This window comes from Chiloscyllium plagiosum, chromosome 2 (assembly GCF_004010195.1).
Source record: "Chiloscyllium plagiosum isolate BGI_BamShark_2017 chromosome 2, ASM401019v2, whole genome shotgun sequence".
Lineage (NCBI taxonomy): Eukaryota > Metazoa > Chordata > Chondrichthyes > Orectolobiformes > Hemiscylliidae > Chiloscyllium > Chiloscyllium plagiosum.
This window is the reverse complement of record NC_057711.1, coordinates 25,676,699-25,695,425: the sequence shown is the minus strand read 5'-3', so window position 1 is coordinate 25,695,425 and position 18,727 is coordinate 25,676,699. Positions and strand designations below refer to the sequence as shown.

General features: G+C 39.7%; 1 protein-coding gene across 3 annotated transcripts in view; it reads left to right on the top strand.

The window, feature by feature from the left end:
- Positions 1-18,727, top strand: part of acsl1a (acyl-CoA synthetase long chain family member 1a) — a 173,303-nt gene that overhangs the window by 130,114 nt on the left and 24,462 nt on the right. For 2 of the 3 annotated variants that reach the window (XM_043705794.1, XM_043705812.1), the window contains exons 7-11: positions 796-974; positions 3,025-3,057; positions 10,379-10,430; positions 10,783-10,856; positions 11,997-12,074. In XM_043705794.1, coding sequence (XP_043561729.1) covers positions 796-974; positions 3,025-3,057; positions 10,379-10,430; positions 10,783-10,856; positions 11,997-12,074 — 416 coding nt within the window. Of the gene's footprint in view, positions 1-795; positions 975-3,024; positions 3,058-10,378; positions 10,431-10,782; positions 10,857-11,867; positions 11,946-11,996; positions 12,075-18,727 lie in introns of all 3 variants that reach the window. The other variant, XM_043705803.1, reaches the window with a different exon arrangement.

Sequence of the window (18,727 nt, the reverse complement as noted above, 5' to 3'; positions counted from 1 at the left end):
CTAATACCATCTTCTATATCATTAACATATATTGTAAAAAGCTGTGGTCCCAGTACTGATCCCTACGGTACCCCACTGGTCACTGCCTGCCATTCCAAAATGGAGCCGTTTATCACTATTGTCTCCAATATTCCAGTGCCCATGCCATGCTAAGAGGGTGACGACCATCTGAACTGACAAAGTTCTTAATTTGGCTACTCCCTAATACGTAATGATACTTTAAATGCAAAGAGGTTAGCCCTTTAAACTTTCAAAAACAATTTTTGCTTTCCTTTTAAATCCCCTCCTGCCTTCATGACATGCCTCACTTCCATCCATCTGACCTGGCATCAAACAATTGCTTAACTCCTGATCTTACCACAGTTGCACCTACAATGATCATGCACTTCTCCCACCTAGGCCTTGCAGTAACATTATGATTTCTTTTCAAAACATAGTTATTCATGACAGTTTCTGAAAATGTTACTGAGATGAAATTATACTTTCGGTACGCCATCAAATGAAGTTAGAATACCCTGAACATAATCCTTTGTGGATCATTAAAATTAAATGGCTCACACAGGTATCTTTCAGGACATTAAGCCTACAAATGCATTTCTGTAACCAATGCATTCCTTAACTTCTCAAAGAATCATTTGATATGAATGCCACAGGAGTGTTTTATGTATATATAAAAAATGCTCCTATGTTATTCATATCAAATATAGATACATGTTGAAAGTATATCTTTATTGCCACTTCATCTTCCCCCTTGTACTTAAATAAGTAATTAACCAGATACCTCTTTATTCTTAGCGGATATTGCAATTGTATTCTGTGACACACAAGCCAAAGCAGAATCTGTATTAAACAGTGTGGAAAGTAAGCAAACGCCAGATGTTAAGATCATCATTATCATGGATCCTTTTGGAACTGAGCTAAAGCAACGAGGAATTAACAGTGGAGTTGAAATTGTATCTTTGAAGACAATTGAGGTGAGGTGCCAAGAACAGTCCAGTGTTCTTATTTGCGGGCTGTATAAACGGCATACAATGTTCTAATTTAGTGCAGCGTAGAGATGAATGGTAAATTCACCCAGCCTCTTCTGTTCATGTAACCTTATGTGGTTATGTAAGTTCACAATTTCAAATAATGGATTACAATAGCAACAAGTATTTATATGAAAACCTCTAACTTTGGTCAAACAACTAAAGCAGTTCAGAGGAGTATTATAAACTCTTAATGAGTACACCATAGAGTGGGGCATTTGAGTTTGCAGTAGCTATCTGTAAGATGAATTTAGCTAGTCCTATACCCTACAGGTCTAGTACACATGTAACTCTCCTGTTTATGTCCCTAAGCATCCTCACCCCTACTCTTAAAATAATTTTTCATAGGATGTGGGTATCACTTCACAAGGATTTATTGCCTGTCCCTAATGATCCAGATATCAGATCAGAGTCAATGACATTGCTGGAGATGTTTTCTGTAGGTCATCTCTAGGCCAGACTGTGTAAGGTTAGCAGATTTCCTTCTGTTTGTGAGCCAGATGGGTTTTTACAGTAATTGATAGTGGTGACATGATCATCATTAGGCTAGTTTTTAATTCCAGGCATTTTTTTCAAAATTTAAATTTCACCCGCTACCATGTATTCAAATCTACCTCAGGGGAGAAATGTTAAACATTAGGGGCCATAGGTTTAAGGTGAGGTGGGGAGCAAGTTTAAAGGAGATGTGCAAGGTAAGTTTTTTTTTTAAATGGAAAGTGGTAGGTGCCTGGAATGAGCTGCCAAGGGAGGTTGTAGAAATAGAATCAATAGAAAAGTTTAAGAGGCCATTAGACATATACGGGAACAGGCAGGCAATAGAGGAATACAGACCACATGCAGGCAAATGTGATTAGTTTGGAATGGCATCATGGTTGGCACAGACATAGTGAGCTGAGGGGTCTGTTCCTGTACTGTACTGTTCTATGTTCTATGTCTGTTAAACATAAACCTGTGGTCCTGGATTCATGGTCTATTGATATTCCCATTATGCCATTGCTTCCCCATCTATTTTACTTTGTACGAGATACATTCAAAGGCATCAGGGCAAATGACCAATAGCTTGGCCAAAGGAGTAATTTTGCAGGAGCATCTTGAGGGGACAATTCTAGAACCTGGGCCCCGGGAACCTCTTTGCACACCTTAGTGATGGGATGGATTAAAATGGAGGTTATTAAAAGGCCAGAGTTAATGGAGGGCAGGTGACATGGAGAGATGTAGGACTGGAGAAAATTGCAGAGATTCGGAAAGGTGATTCCAAGATTAGATTTGGAATTGAGTATAAGTATTATAATATCTTAGCATTGTTTAAACGAGAATCATTAGTTGTCAGTGCACACTTAAATGATGGATGATCATACTTCGTGTGAGTTAAGACTAGGTAGCAGAATCTTAGAGAACCTCAAATTTATAAAGTGTTCAGCATAGGAGATCAATCAATTATGCCTGGCAATAGTCAACTCTAGAGTTAACAAAAGTATAATTTGAGGATTTCAACACCAGATTAGCTGAAACAGGGTGGGAATTGCGCGATGCAACAGTCTTAGTCATGGTGCAGATGTGAAATTAGCATCTCAGCCTGGGATCAAATTGATTGTGGGTCATTTTGAATCATAGAGTCATACAGCATGCAAACCAGACAAATATTATTGCAATCGTTAGTTCTCTGATTACTCAGTGAGGGCAGGTGAATATCACTGTTGGTGTAAAAGAAATATCTCCATTTTCCACCTTGCAAAAGTTATTGTGTTAATAATGGTTTACATTTCTGACTTCCATAAATATACAAACAGTAGATTATCTATTGAATAAGATTAGAAGGATGAATTAGTAGCTTGCTTTCAGATGAATATGCGGGATATGGGTCCAAAGGCAAAATTGTGCTATTTATAAAACAAACATATGGAATATACACCTGATTTATTAAATATCGATGATTTGCATGCCAGAAATTAAATCATTACTTCAAATTTATCATTCATTTTTATTTTGCCCCTAGTATGCTGGAAGAGATCAAAAATGGAAGCCAAAAGTAAGTAAATTTTAATTCTATCCATCGTTCAGGATTAACGTAGGAGCTGCTAATCATTGGACAGTATTCCTGTAATTTTTATTTGGGATACTGGATAAATGTATTTTACTTAACCCTTGAGTTTTGGGGATGTAACTTTAAATTTGTTTCTTTTTATTCACCAATGGATGTGTGTGTCACTGGCAAGGCAAGCATTTCTTGCTCATCTGTAATTATCCTTCTACAAGATGATGGTGTTACGATTATGAAGTTTTGTAACACTGTTATATTTTGGGACTATCTTTAAATTTGGTATAAAATAAAAGGATTCAAGTGGCTTGTCCTGAATTCTGACTGACAGAAAGCCTGGCTTTGATTTTTAGAGATTAATTGGGGCCCAGATTGTTTTACTGAGAAGAGAATGCAAAGTTTATGCTTGGAAACAATGGCAGCAGCATGTGTATTCACAATGGTTACACCAGTTGGATCCAAGATGGCGGCAGACTAGGAGCTGGAGCTCATCCGCTCTGTCCGTTACTTTTCTTTATCCTCTCTTCATGTTTTTTTTTCTTTCTTCTTACCTTCTGTCCTTGGGCGGCATCGGCGATGTCCGGGGTGAGGCCAGTGCAGACTTCAGGCCTCATTGCGGACTCCCAACCTTCAACCAGGAGGTGAAGTCAGTGTGGACTTCCAGGTTTGAGAGCCTCAAGGTATAACTCAGCAGTGACTGGAGGCGAGGTCCCGGCCTGGACACCTCTGCTCTTCTTCTCTGCTTGGAATGACTGTAATTCTGCACTTCTTACTACTTTATTCTTCTAATTTATTCCTAAGGTTTTGTACCTACCAAATGGTTACGTTGTAAATTTTTCACTGTACTCGTGTACATGTGACAATAAACCTAATTCTGATTCTAGCTCTAGAAAAGTGGTGATAATGTTGGATTGTAAATAATTGTGTTTTTAAATAGTTAATTTTGTTCTGCAAAGAAGGGACTAGGCTCTTGCATACAATCCATCAGCATCTCTACCTGGATCAAGGCCCATGTTGTTCATGTTGCCATGGAAATTGGCTTTGAAAGAGCAAATGTTGTAAACTTGAAGACAGAGTTAATCTTCCAGGATTTGGCAGCGTGAGAGCAGCAAGAAGTTGTGGCTTGTTTTGCAGGAATGCAAGGAACTTCCATTTGGAAAGACTAAACTCGCCAGGAGTTAGAATGAGACTGGAAGATTGCCTACTGTAACCTAGATGGTAAAGTCACCAGAAACACTTGAACTGTGACAGACAATTCAGGAGTGAAGAGTTTCCAGTCCAGCAAAGGAAAAGATTGGAAGTACAAATGATTTTGGACCAATTTTGGGAAAATTGAATATCTGGACTGTACAATATGTATCTCATGGGTTTTTCCAGGTGTTGTGTGAAATGTTCTGTTTTGTACTTGAAAATATAGGTTTCCTATAAAAGTTGAAGTTATCAGGCTTCACCTTGTTAAACCACTGTATACCATGTGCCTTATGAACATCCATGGTGCTTTTGGGGACGGAGTTGCACAGATTTTAATCCAATAGCAGTAAAGTCATCAGCTCAGATAACCAGCAAACAGCAGGGATGAGCTGAAGATTTAACAGCCCTACAAGAACAATTTATGTGACAATGACAGAACATTCCAGTGAATGGTAAAAGCATTCAGCATGGTAAGAGATATACAGGAGTTAGCAACTCCCTGGAGAAGGAGAATTAGTAACTCCATGAAGTGGTGGGCTGTGAGAACTAGCTTAAATCCTGACATCTATGTTGTGCAAACAGATGTTGGAGGTGGCGAGATTAAAGCTTAAAATCCCCAGTAGGCTAGGAAAGTCTTCGAAATGGCGTGGTATTCTAGGCTAGAAAAATGAGAAAACAAATCACTGAAAACTCAGACTGAATGTTGCCGCCCAGTGAACAGATCCCAAGAAATGGATGTAAAGGGATTGATAGAAACATCAATCCAAGCTGCAAATCTGAGATGTCACAAAGCCTGTAATTAAAGTGATCATCAGAAACAAAAACTGCAGTTCTGAGGAAGGGTCGCCGGACCCGAATCATTAACTCTGATTTCTCTTCGCAGACACTGCCAGACCTGCTGAGCATTTCAGAAACTTGTGTTTTTGTTTCTGATTTACAGCATCTGCAGTTGTTTCAATTTTTATTTACTGAAGTGATAATGTTGGGCAGTTTCAAAGCCTGAGCAAACCTGATCTAATGGAGACAGACTTTATTTAGGCTGCGGTAAAGATCCTTCAAAAGAGAGATTTAAACCATATGGTTTGGGCATAATCATTGAGTACAGCATTAGTTGAAGTTGAAATTGTTTATTAAAGCCATGAACAGTGAGATTCAAACAGTAAATATGCAGAAAATGAATAATCTATTTTATTTAGATTAGATTCCCTACAGTGTGGAAACAGGCTCTTCGGCCCAACCAGTCCACACCAACCCTCCGCAGAGTAACCCACCCAGACCCATTTCCCGCTGACTAATGCACCTAACACTATGGACAATTTAGCATGGCCAATTCACCTGACCTGCACTTCTTTGGATTGTGGGAGGAAACTGGAGCACCTGGAGGAAACCCACGCAGACACTGGGAGAATGTGCAAACTCCACACAGACAGCCGCCCAAGGCTGGGATTGAACCCGGGTCCCTGGCGCTGTGAGGCAGCAGTGCTAACCACTGAGCCACCGTGCTGCCCATTAGAAGTCTTCTAACATTTAGAAAGGGTGGGAATGGTCCATTTTAGCTATAAATCACAGGGAAACACTTCTATGCAACATCAAAGCACAGCAGAACTGCTATTACTTTAAAATAAAAGTCTTCTAACATAGCAAAATACATAATCATATTAGGGAGACATGGCATCTGAAGTACTACTTCCAGAAAGGCTCAGTTTCAGTGATGAGCCAAATAGAATACAATTCTGGAGAAAACAGTTTCTGAAGTAAATATCTTCCAAATTGGATACAAAATCAGAAAGTGAACAAGTACATACACTTCTCTATACAACTGGGAGATAAGCTGATGAGTTTACAGCTCATTAAAGGGTTTAAGAAGCACCAGCAGCTTTTGAACAGATGCTGAAAGCCTTTGACAATCACTTCAACCTATGAACTAATAAAATTCTTCAAAGAGCAAGACACGATAGAAAAATATTATCATCCAATGAAATTTATTGATGATTTCATTCACGATTTCTATGGATTAGTGTATTATTGAATTCCAAATATGATGACTTCAAGTCCGAATTCTTAGATAGAATTGTTGTTATGTCTTTGTCAGATTTATTGCAATTCAAGGAAGCTGATGCTAGAGCGACCCATTCAGATGGTGACTAGGTAGAAATCCAGAAGCAATTTGGATCAACAGAGGAGAAGATCAACCATATTTCAGGAGATCTGTGTAATCCATTCAGTTCTTAAGATATAAAACCATAAATGACATGTGTGAAAAACTAGTAGAGTGATTAGGACAGGTACCAACACTAAAAATTCTCGTCAGTGCTGTGAAGCAAAGAAACCTCACAGGCACAGGAAATATCCACCTATTAAAAGTGCATGCTTATTCTGTCATACAATATTTTGCTTTCAGAAAATATGCAAAAGTGGAACACTGTTTCAGAAGAACAAGAAATCAAAGGATGCTGCATATATCCTGTTAATGAGATAGAACAATCTACAAATGAAGGAAAATCGTTTTATCTAAATTTTATATTCTCACAAGCTGATATTTTTGTCAATAGTCATCTCTCAAATTTCAAGTGAGACGCTAGTACGAGTGTCATTATATTATTAAATCATGTTAAATCATGGTCTACAGCCAAGAACAAAGCAACTACATAGTCAAGAAATCACAGCAGTTAAGATTAATGGTATGTTACAAGCAACTCTCCAATATAGGGGACTCCCAAGTAGCAGAAATTTTATACACACTTCCCAAACAAGAATTCTTGCTCTTGAGTAAGTTTTAAAATCACACAACACCAGGTTATATCTAACAGGTTCATTTGGAAGCATTAGCTTTCGGAGTGCTGCTCCTTCATCAGGAAGCTTTGGAAGAGGATCCTAAGGCACAGAATATATAGCAAAATATTGTGGTGTCATGCAACTGTAAGGATATATTGAACAAACCCAGATTGCTGTTAAGTCTTTCATCTTTTATAATGGGTTGCAGGTTTCAGTTCATGAATATGTAAATCCCAGAACTTCTTTCAAGTCACAATCTCGGGATAACCTAAAGTTTTATAAAATAAAGGTGACATCTCAGCTCAGACAATACATTAAAGGTGTGAGGTTAGAGTCTGTCTGTATCCCAATCTTGAGTCAGACTGGTTCTACTTCCAGAGTAGGAATTTATAAAATTGACTGCCTGCAGATTGTGCACTTTTTGAGCAATATAGAATGTATCTCCAAATACAAATTCACCCCATAGACTTAGACATATGTGTGTGTAGGTCAATGAGAGAGACTGAGTGAGTGTGTGCATGTGAGTGTGAGTGCACATGAGAGTGTGTGTATGCTTGGTAAAGTGGGATGGAGTTTACGCCTGTTGAGAGGGTGCGTGCATGGGTATGAGTGTGGGAGGTGTATATGTGTGTGTATGAGAGAGAGGGTATGTATGAGAAAGCGTCTGTGTGAGTGTGAGAGTATGTAAGATTGTGTGAGACACTGTATAGTGTAGTGGGGTCACCTGTATTGTGACGTGCTTTCTCTCTCTCTCTCTCTCTCTCACACTCTCACACACACACACACACACATATGGATGCGCGCACACATATAAGTCTATGGGGAGAATTTATATTTGCAGTTACATTCTATTTTACTCAAAACCCGCACAATCTATGGGCAGTCAATGCAGACAGTCAACCCATGTAATATTTTATAAATTCCTACTTTGGAAATAGGGGCGGCATGATGGCTCAGTGGTTAGCACTGCTGCCTCAAGTGTCAGGGACCGGGTTCAATTCCTGCCTCGGGCAACTGTCTGTGTGGAGTTTGCACATTCTCCCTGTGTCTGCGTAGGTTTCTTCTGGGTGGTCCGGTTTCCTCCCACAGTACAAAGATGTGCAGGTCAGGTGAATTAGCCATGGTAAATTTCCCGTAGTGTTAGTCAGGAGTAAATGTAGGGGAATGGGTCTGGATGGGTTGCTCTTCGGAGGGTCGGTGTGGATTTGTTGGGCTGAAGGGCCTGTTTCAATACAGTAGGGAATCTAATCTAATCTAAATTTTAAAAATCTTAAACCTGTCTGACTCAAGATTGGCATACAGACAGACTCTGACCTCACAGCTTTTAATGCATTGTCTGAGCTGAGATGTCACCTTTTTTAAATGAAACCTTCAGTTTATCTCGAGAATGTGACTTAAAAGAAGTTCTGAGATTTACGTATTAATGAACCAAAACTTGCAACCAGTTCTAAAAGAAGCGTCATGCAACTGAAACGATAATTTTTTGCTATAAATTCTGTGTCTTATGATTCTCTTCCAAAGCTACCTGATAACGGAGCAGCATTCTGAAAGTTAGTACTTCCAAATAAACCTGTTGGACTATAACATAGTGTTGTGCAATTTTTAACTTTGTCCACCCCGGTCTAACACGAACACCTCCACATCATGCTCTTGAGTAGGAAGTTGTGTCTTGACCTCAATCAATACTGGAAGGAGTTGAACCACGTAAGCCTAAGGAATAACATGTCAAGAAGCAACCAGTATAAATGACAGCAGTAGAAGATTTCATAAGGCTCCTAGACCCATGACAGAACTTAAACAAGAATCAAGATCTATTGGGATTAGTTGTGTTTGTGTAGGAAATTTGTTTCATACTGCCAACAGTATTGGCACAAATATTTTCCACTGCTATTAACACTGAAGAACACTCAACCTGCAAGAGTCAGTAAGGTTTGCAAGGAGAAATAAGCTAAACAAGAGCCAGTGAACATTGTACGCCACTTGAATCAATTGACAAATCTATATCTGATGTAACTCCGAGTGCAATACCATTTGGTGGAACAAGTAACTATGACAGGTTTAATTTTCATGTTAGATGTTTAGGTGACTCAGAAGAGGTGAGTTCAAGCAGAATATTACCTTCCCAGGAAGAATCCTGGGATCGTGTAAAGCGAGAAGCTAACCTTAAATAGTAGAACTGAAGAAATGTACACATTGGTATCACCAATAATATAATCACTGAAAGCGAATGAGAGAATCTAGAGTAACCAATATGTTGAAGTAGAATGTTTACATGCTTCAACACAAACCTGCAGATGGGTTCAGAGATAAATTCTGCTGACACAGATTGAAGATATGATGTATACAACTCCATGAAAATCCACTGACAAGGGACAGCCATTATCCAATGATGTAGGATACTGCAAAGATGAAATAGCTATTTCAGCAGTTAAGTAAGTTGGACACAATCCACAGTCTTTACTGCTAACTCAGGGGTAGGAGAATTTATTGGAAGATCCTGGGGAGCAGAGGAATTGCCCATCGGAAGTTCAAACTCTCTGACCAGTTCTCACGGAATCCTTGCACTGGGACTTGCAAGGAAGTAATTTTGAACCTACTTAATATCTGGAGAGTTGAAGCTTCGGTCCAATATTTCATTCACAGGATGGCATCTCCAACGATGGAACGTTCCTTCACCACTTTACTGAAGGTGCAGCCTATATTGTGTTCCTTGTTGGTTAAAATTATAGTTGCCATTGTTCCACTTTTGGAGAGAAACAAATGGTGGTGGATTTAATCTGAGGGTCACCACATCTCCGGTGAGGTTGAAAATGTGAGTCCTAATGGAAACTTCAGCCAGTACAGAATTTGAACTCCCTCTGCTGGTGTCACTCTGTGTCACAAGTCAGCTGTTGAGCCAACTGAGCTAACTGATACCCAGTCCTGAATGGGTATACTTTTGTAACAATCTGACATGTAGTAGTTCAAATATCCTTAATTTTTGGCTACTTATAAATGTGGGTGTTTTGCCTCTGTTTTGACAATAGCACTGTGGGTTTCTGCGAGGAGAAAGTGAGGTCTGCAGATGCTGGAGATCAAAGTTGAAACTTTATTGCTGGAACAGCACAGCAGGTATGCTGTCTGACCTGCTGTGCTGTTCCAGCAATAAAGTTTCAACTGTGGGTTTCTGCACCAGTTGAACTCTAGTAGTTCATGAAGGTGGGCCACATTCTTTAATGCATCCAGGTCCTCAATCACTGGCTTTGTCCTCAATGCCTACGGACCATTTAAAAAGTGAAAGAAACATGAGACTGGAGATTTTCGTCAAGACATTTTTTATATAACCTGTTGTTTTCTTTCTTTGTAGCCACCGCAACCTGGTGACTTAGCTGTTATTTGTTTCACAAGTGGAACCACAGGCAAGTACTACTGGAATTGATGAGTCATTTTCTGCTTTTTCTCAGTGGATATTCCCAGTTTCCAAGGTCAATATGCTGTTTCCATTGGCAACAAAAATCATAAAACTGCATTCAGAGTTAAACAGCTATGGATGTCCCAATTATTTTTCATACTTCACCCAAATTAGTTTTGTGCTGAAAATACATAAAAAAACATTTCGGCATTTTATAGTTCATTGTGTCATATCTACTTAATGCCTCTTCTCTTAAAATAATTGAAAGATACATTTCCTATTTCATCATGTTTGGCTCTGACTCTAACAGTGGCCTGATGTTGATTTTATGAGTTAATGGATCATTGTTCCCCTTCCAGGCAATCCTAAAGGGGCAATGCTGACGCATAGAAACATCGTGTCTAATTTCTCTGCATTTGTGAAAGTCACAGAGGTAAACACCAGGTGCTATCATCATGCCCTGTATTTCAAAATAGCATCTGTATTTTGTGTTTTTTTTTAATGATGTGCAGGTGTCATTTTAAATTGATTTGTTAGGTATGATATTTTTAAGAGAGCATGAACAATAATTAATGTGAAAATGATTTTATATTGCATTTCAAAAGTGCCTTCTTGCTTGATTTATTATTGTCACGTGTACTGACATACAATTAAATTTTATCTTTATTTACTTGGCATTTCAAGTGGTGAATTTGATATCCCTTGGATCCCACACTCTCTCCTGTGGCATTAAATGTTTAATGAGTTGCTTGTTTTATAGAGTGCTCTTTTCTTCAAGCGAGTAACATTAATTGTAAAGCAGTCAAAGCTAGTATTGCAAGAACTGCTATGAAGTTTCTGTGAACATCACTTCACAATTCTGATGAAAGTGATTCCAGAAGGGAAAATTTCTGATTAAACTGTTTCTGCTGGTCAATGAATTGGTGACTAATGGGCATAAATATATTATCACCAGCAAAAGAATGATTGAAAAGTTGAAATAAATTATTGCGATTATGTTAATGCCCCATGGAATGCCATGCCAAAAGCAGAGCCTGTCACAGTTTTTAAAAGAAAAGTTCTTAAATATTTAGAAATAGGTGACAAATGAGATGAAGCGATACTTTTAGATATGATAGCTGTGTTGGACTGGACACTCTCTCTGTGCCTCAGAATTCTCTGATTCTAAGAATGTACTTAAAATTTTATGTAAAGTAAACAGTAGGCAGTAGCTTATGTATTAAAGGACTTTTTTTTATATTAATATGCTGAGTCAGTGATACTGTTAAGTTTAATGATTTAACAATATGACTAAGAAGTATGGAGAACTTCAGATTTAAGTTTTTCAAGATTTCTTTTTTCTGTGCTTTGATTTTTTTACTCTAAATTTAAACATGGGTGTACCTATCTTATCCTATCTTCTTTCCTTTCACTTCATTATCTATCATCCTCCATAATCTTGCAGAATGTGAATGTCCCAACTCCAGATGATACTCTAATCTCTTTCCTGCCTCTGGGTCATATGTTTGAAAGATTGGTGGAGGTAGGTCTGTTTTATTAACTCAAACCTGAGTTGTGTGTTGTGTCTTTACAGGGGCAATGGGTGGCATCACCCTCTGACATACACATTTCCTATTTACCACTTGCACACATGTTTGAACGCTTGGTGCAGGTAAGATAAAAAACTTCAGAAATCTAAACCATATTTCAAAGCATAGAATAGTTATGAGAGATGGTGGTGTAGTGGTAATATCAGTGGTCTAATAATCTAGAGACACAGACTAATGTTAACAATGAGATTGGCACAAATATTTTCCTCTACTCACCATTGTTAGCTTTGAATGCTACCATGGCAAAAATTTGAAGAAAATAAGAAAATCTGGGTTTTTTTTCACAAAGCTAATCTAATAGTGACCATTATCAGTTGTCATAAAATCTCATTTATTTCCTTAATGTTCCTTAAGGAAGGAAATCTGTTGTCCTTACGTGGTCTGCTCTACATGTGACTCCAGACAAACAATAGTCATAGAGCCTAGAGATGTACAGTACGGAAACAGATCTTTGGCCCAACTCGTCCATGCTGACCAGATATCCCAACCCAACCTAGTCCCACCTGCCAGCACTTGGCCCATATCCCTCCAAACCCTTCCTATTTATATACCCATCCAGATGCCTTTTAAATATTGCAATTGTACTAGCCTCCACCACTTCCTCTGGCAGCTCATTCCATACACGCACCACCCTCTGAGTGAAAACGTTGCCCCTTAGGTCTCTTTTATATCTTTCCCCTCTCACCCTAAACCTATGCCCTCCAGTTCTGGACTCCCCCATCCCAGGGAAAAGACTTAGTCTATTTATCTTATCCATGCCCCTGATGATTTTATAAACTTCTATAAGGTTACCCGTCAGCGTCCGACTTTCCAGGGAAAACAGCCCTGGCCTATTCATCCTCTTCCTATAACTCAAATCTTCCAACCCTGGCAACAACCTTGTAAATATTTTCTGAACCCTTTCAAGTTTCACAACACCTTTCCAATAGGAAGGAGACCAGAATTGCACAGAATATTCCAACAGTGGCCTAACCAATGTCCTGTACAGCCGCAACATGACCTCCCACCTCCTGTACTCAATACTCTGACCAATAAAGGAAAGCATACCAAACGCCTTCTTCACTATCCGATATACCTGAGACTCCACTTTCAAGGACTTATGAACCTGCACCCCAAGGTCTCTTTGTTCAGCAACACTCCCTAGAACCTTACCATTAAGTGTATAAGTCCTGCTAAGATTTGCTTTCCCAAAATGCAGCATCTCGCATTTATCTAAATTGAACTCCATCTGCCACTTCTTCGCCCATTGACCCATCTGGTCCAGATCCTGTTGTAATCTGAGGTAATGTTCACTGTCCACGACACCTCCAATTTTGGTGTCATCAGCAAACTTACTAACTATACCTCTTATACTCACATCCAAATGATTTATAAAAATGATGAAAAGTAGTAGACTCAATACCGATCCTTGAGGCACTCCATTGGTCACAGATCTCCAGTCTGAAAAACAACCCTCCACCACCGCCCTCTGTCTTCTACCTTTGAGCCAGTTCTGTATCCAAATGGCTAGTTCTCCCTGTATTCCATGAGATCTAACCTTACTAACCCGTCTCCCATGGGGAACCTTGTCGGAAGCCTTACTGAAGTGAATATAGATCACATCTACTGTGGTTGACTCTTAACTGCTCTCTGAAATGATGTAGCAAGGCACCCAGTTCAAGGGCAACTAGGGATGAGAAGTAATGCCACACCCATTTCCCATACAAGAATAAAAACATAGTTAAAGCTGAAAAATGTTTTGCTGGAAAAGCGCAGCAGGTCAGGCAGCGTCCAAGGAGCAGGAGAATCAATGTTTCGGGCATGAGCCCTTCTTCAGGAATCTATAAACATAGTTAAGAAAGTCGAGCTCAATTCGCTGTAGCAGTTGGTAATAATATTTGCATATTATTTGGTTTTCATTCTGTCATGACAGAATATGACCAAACTTCAGCTTTGCAGCAGTTTAAATCCATAGTGATAGGCCAGTAAATTTTACCTTTCAGGTCTATATAGTAATTGAATCAATGCTACATTTAATGTAATACTGGTAGTTCTACTATAATGCGTGTTTTGTTAACGAGAATTCACTGTAACGTGAATGACAAGTTGGAGGCACTGTTTCTAAAGTGTGAACTTTTAAAATGTGTGTTGGCTGTAACATGATTACATTGCCAACTCAAAGTGCTGTTTCTAAAGCACGATTTTTCTATAATGGAGGGTTGCACAAGAATGCAACCATCGTGTTGTAGAAGAACTTCCTGTACCTCAAGTATGTAGCTCCAGTGAATTCCCTGTATGGTCAAAGAATAATAAAGGCATCATATAGAGAAACAAAAATTCATAATTGAAATATTTTGTGTATGAGTTTCATACAACGTTAAATCAGAAAGTTGGCACATTAACTTCAAAAATATATTTTGTTTGGCAGGCTGTTCCACTTCTATATCCTCCTGCCTTCTCACCTTAACTTTTAATACTTACTCAATAAAGAATTGTCAAGAGTTTGAATTATGTAAAAATGAATTTTCAATAAATGATTGTCCATTATCTCTCTTCATAGATTTATGCAAAGTTTAGATTAGATTCCCTACAGTATAGAAGGAGGCCCTTCAGCCCAACACAACCCTCCGAAGAGTAACCCACCCAGACTCATTCCCCTACCCTATATTTACGCCCCGACTAATGTACCTAACACTATGTGCAATTTAGCATGGCCAATTCACCTGACCTGCACATCTTTGGAGTATGGGAGGAAACCAGAGCACCCGGAGGAAACCCACGCAGACACGGAGAGAATGTGCAAACTCCACACATTTGCCCAACGTGGGAATTGAATCCAGGTCCCTGGCGCTGTGAGGCAGTAGTGCTAACCATTGAACCACCGTGCCGCCAAATCTAAATTAAACTCCATCTGCCACTCCTCAGCCCATTGGCCCATCTAATCACGATCCCATTGTAATCTGAGGTCAACTTTTTCGCTGTCCACTATACCTCTAATTTTGGTGTCATCTGCAAACTTACTAACCATACTTCCTATGTTCACATCCAAAATATTTATACAAGTGATGAAAAGTAGTAGACCCAGCACCGATCCTTGTGGCACATCACTGGTCATAGGCCTCCAGTGTGAAAAGCAACCCCTCACCTCTGTCTACCTTCGAGCCAGTTTTGTATCCAAATGTTTAGTTCTCCCTGTATTCCATGTGGTCTAACCTTGCTAACCAGTCTACCATGAGGAACCTTGTCGAACACCTTACTGGAGTCCATATAGATAACGTCCACCGCTCTGCCCTTAGCAATAACATGCCATTTTTTAAAATCAATTTGGCCAAGATTATTACTAGATTAAGTGTGATTAAAGATAGATGAAGTTTACCAGTGGTGAACTTAGAGCTTAATAGGGGTTTTTAACATTATGTAGGGTTTTGGTAGAGAGAATATTTTGTCCTGTGCAGGGAAATATAACTAAAGACCACCAGTATGACAGTAGTCACTAAGAACTCTAATAAGGAATTTAAAATAAACTTCTTTACACAAAAAATGGTGAGAATGTAGAACTCTCTACCAAGGAGAACTATTGAAGCAATTAGTACAGAGGAAAACTAGGGATGGGGGAAAAGGGAATACTTGGGTACCATGGTAGATTAAGATGAGAAGAGACAGAAGAAGACTTAAGTGGAGTGAAGAATGATTCAGTTAGCACTGATCAGACTGTACGGATTGTTCCTGTGCTGTGTATCCTAAGCAATAAATGCCAAATGGTGTCTGCTTTGGGATTAATATTCTCAACCCCTGCACAACATGGATATTGGCGAGAAAATTGGGAGAATCACACGAGACTGGCAATTAGGAGCTCCCTGTTTTTGAGAGGAGAAAAACATTCCATTTTCCAAGTGTTGAATAGGGAGATGAGATTCTTTCTGCTGAGCAGCAAGTAGCCAATTTGCATGCATGAACATACTTATGATTACATTATCTTGTCCCATCGATATGCAGCTCCCCATTCTCCCACCCGCCAAATAGAAACTAGACAGCATCAATTACTGACATGAAACAGCATTACCTGGTGACTCCAGCTTGCCACTTACTCCCTCTGACCCTCCATCAGTCATTAATATCTCAGGGCATGCACAATGGACAACTATAGAGGGATGGTGCAGAACATATGAGACAAGTTTGGGAAGATAGTGTGAGAAAACTTGGTAAGGCTATGGTATGGAGAGAAATCCTCGAAGGAACTCACTAAAATTGACCCTTCATTGATTTCTGGTAAGATCCCAGTTCATCCATCTTTAATCACACTTAATCTAGTAATAATCCTGAGCCAAATTGATTTTTTTAAAAAGTGACATGTAAACGTACCGTCAATCTATCAAGAGAGATAATAGACAATCATTTATTGAAAATTCATTCAGCTGCTGCGGAGCATTTCCAGGGAGAGAGAGTTGAACCACTGTTCTTTGACATATAATAAATTTACCTTCATTCAACCTATTAACAACTTGAGCGGTTGTCATTGACCCAACACTGATCTATTCTTGAAGCCAAAGACTAAAAATATTTCAGCAAATAACTTGATTCCCCAAAGCCTGTGCACAAGGCACAAGTCAAAATTGTGATGCAATACTCCCCACTTGCCAGAATGAGTGCTGCTCCAACAACACTTAAGCTTAATGCCATCAGTTCAAAGAAGTCCACTTGATTGGTACCACATCCATATACTTCCAGTCCCTCCACCACAGACACTCAGGAACAGCAGTATATGCTATCTACGAGATGCACTGCATTCACCAAAGTTCCTTAAACAGCACCTTCAAAATCCATGACCATTACCATCTAGATGGACAAGAGCAGCAGACACATGGGAATACAGCCACTTGTAAGTTCCTCTCCAAGCCACTCACTATCCTAACTTGGAAATATATTGCCGTCTGTTTATATTGTTGGGCCAAAATCCTAGAATTCCCTCCCTAACAGCATTCTGAGTCAACCCTCTGCAGGTAGACTGCAATGGTTCAGGAAGGCAGCTCATCATCATTTTCTCAAAAGCAACAAAGGATGGGCAATAAATGCTGGCCCAGCCAATGGAGCACATTCATTTTTATTCAGTCATGGGATATTAGTGTTGTTGGCTAGGCCAACATGTTATTGCCTGTTTCTAGTGCCCTAGAGAAGGCGATGATGAGCTATCCACTTGGACACAATACCATTAGAATGAGGTTCCAGGATTATGACCCAGCCACACTGAAGAAACCATATATTTCCAAGTCTAGACAGTGTGTGGCTTTGAGGGAAAGTTGCAGGTGGTGTTCTCACAAAGCTGCTGCCCTTCTCCTCCTAGTTGAAAGTGTTTGGAAGATACTGTCTGAGGATCTTTGGTGAATTTCTGCAGTGCATCTTGTAGATGTTGCGCATTGCTTCTCCTGAGCATTGGTGATGGAGGGAGTGAATGTTTGTGGATGTGGTTCCAATCAAGCAGGTTGCTTTGTTTGAGACGGGGTCAAGCTTCTTGAGTGTTGTTGGAGCTGCATTCACCCAGGTAAGCGAGGAGTATTCCTTCCTTAATTGTGCATTGTAGATGGTGAACAGTTTTTGGGGAGTTAGCAGATGAGTTACTTGCTGCAGTATTTTGAGCCACTGACTTGCTTTTGTAGGTATTCTATGGTTAGTCCCATGAATGGAAAAAAAAGGAAAATTTGTAATTTAGTGTGCTGAAAAGGCAAAGTGCTCCTGACATCTAATGATTTGGAGACGCTGGTGTTGGACTGCGGTGTACAAAGTTAAAAATCGGAGTGCTGGATTTGTGGCTTCTCCACAATCACCTGATGAAGGAGCAGAGCTCTGAAAGCTAGTGCTTTCGAATAAACCTGTTGGACTATAACCTGGTGTGTGTTGTTTAACTGATATCTAATGTTCGTGATAATGTTAATGGTGTTTAATTGCATGCAAGTCAAAGGCATTAACAGGGGATTTACTCATTATCCAATAAACAGGACTAGACCGAAACTGGTGTGGCAGAAGTGGGTACTGCAGATGCTGGAGATTAGTCAAGTATTAGAGTGGTGCTGAAAAGCACAGCAGGTCAGGCAGCATCTGAGGGACAGGAAAATCGAAGTTTTACGCAAAAACCCTTCATCAGAAATGAGGGCATTCATGTTGAAGGGCTTTTGCCCGAAACGTCAATTTTCCTGCTTCTCGGAAGCTGCCTGACCAGCTGCGCTTTTCCAGCACCACTCTAATCTTGAAACTGGCATGGCTGGGTAACAAGGTGTATGTTTTAGTCATTTGTATCTCTGCAAATAAAGACTAATAAAAGTGTGTAAAGTTTGGTGCCATTTCCATTCTTCACTTGTGGGCTTTCTTGAATAGAACAGCACAAATCCATCAGAATTTACAAGAAGCAGTTCAGGAAATATGCAGCAACTTTAATTGGCATCAGTAGAATCGTAGAGTCATAGAGATGTACAGCATGGAAACAGACCCTTCGGTCCAACCCGTCCATGCCGATCAGATCTCCCAACCCAATCTAATCCCACCTGCCAGCACCCGGCCCATATCCCTCCAAACCCTTCCTATTCATATACCCATCCAAATGCCTCTTAAATGTTGCAATTGTACCAGCCTCCACCACATCCTCTGGCAGCTCATTCCATACCCGTACCACCCTCTGTGTGAAAACATTGCCCCTTAGGTCTCTTTTATATCTTTCCCCTCTCACCCTAAACCTATGCCCTCT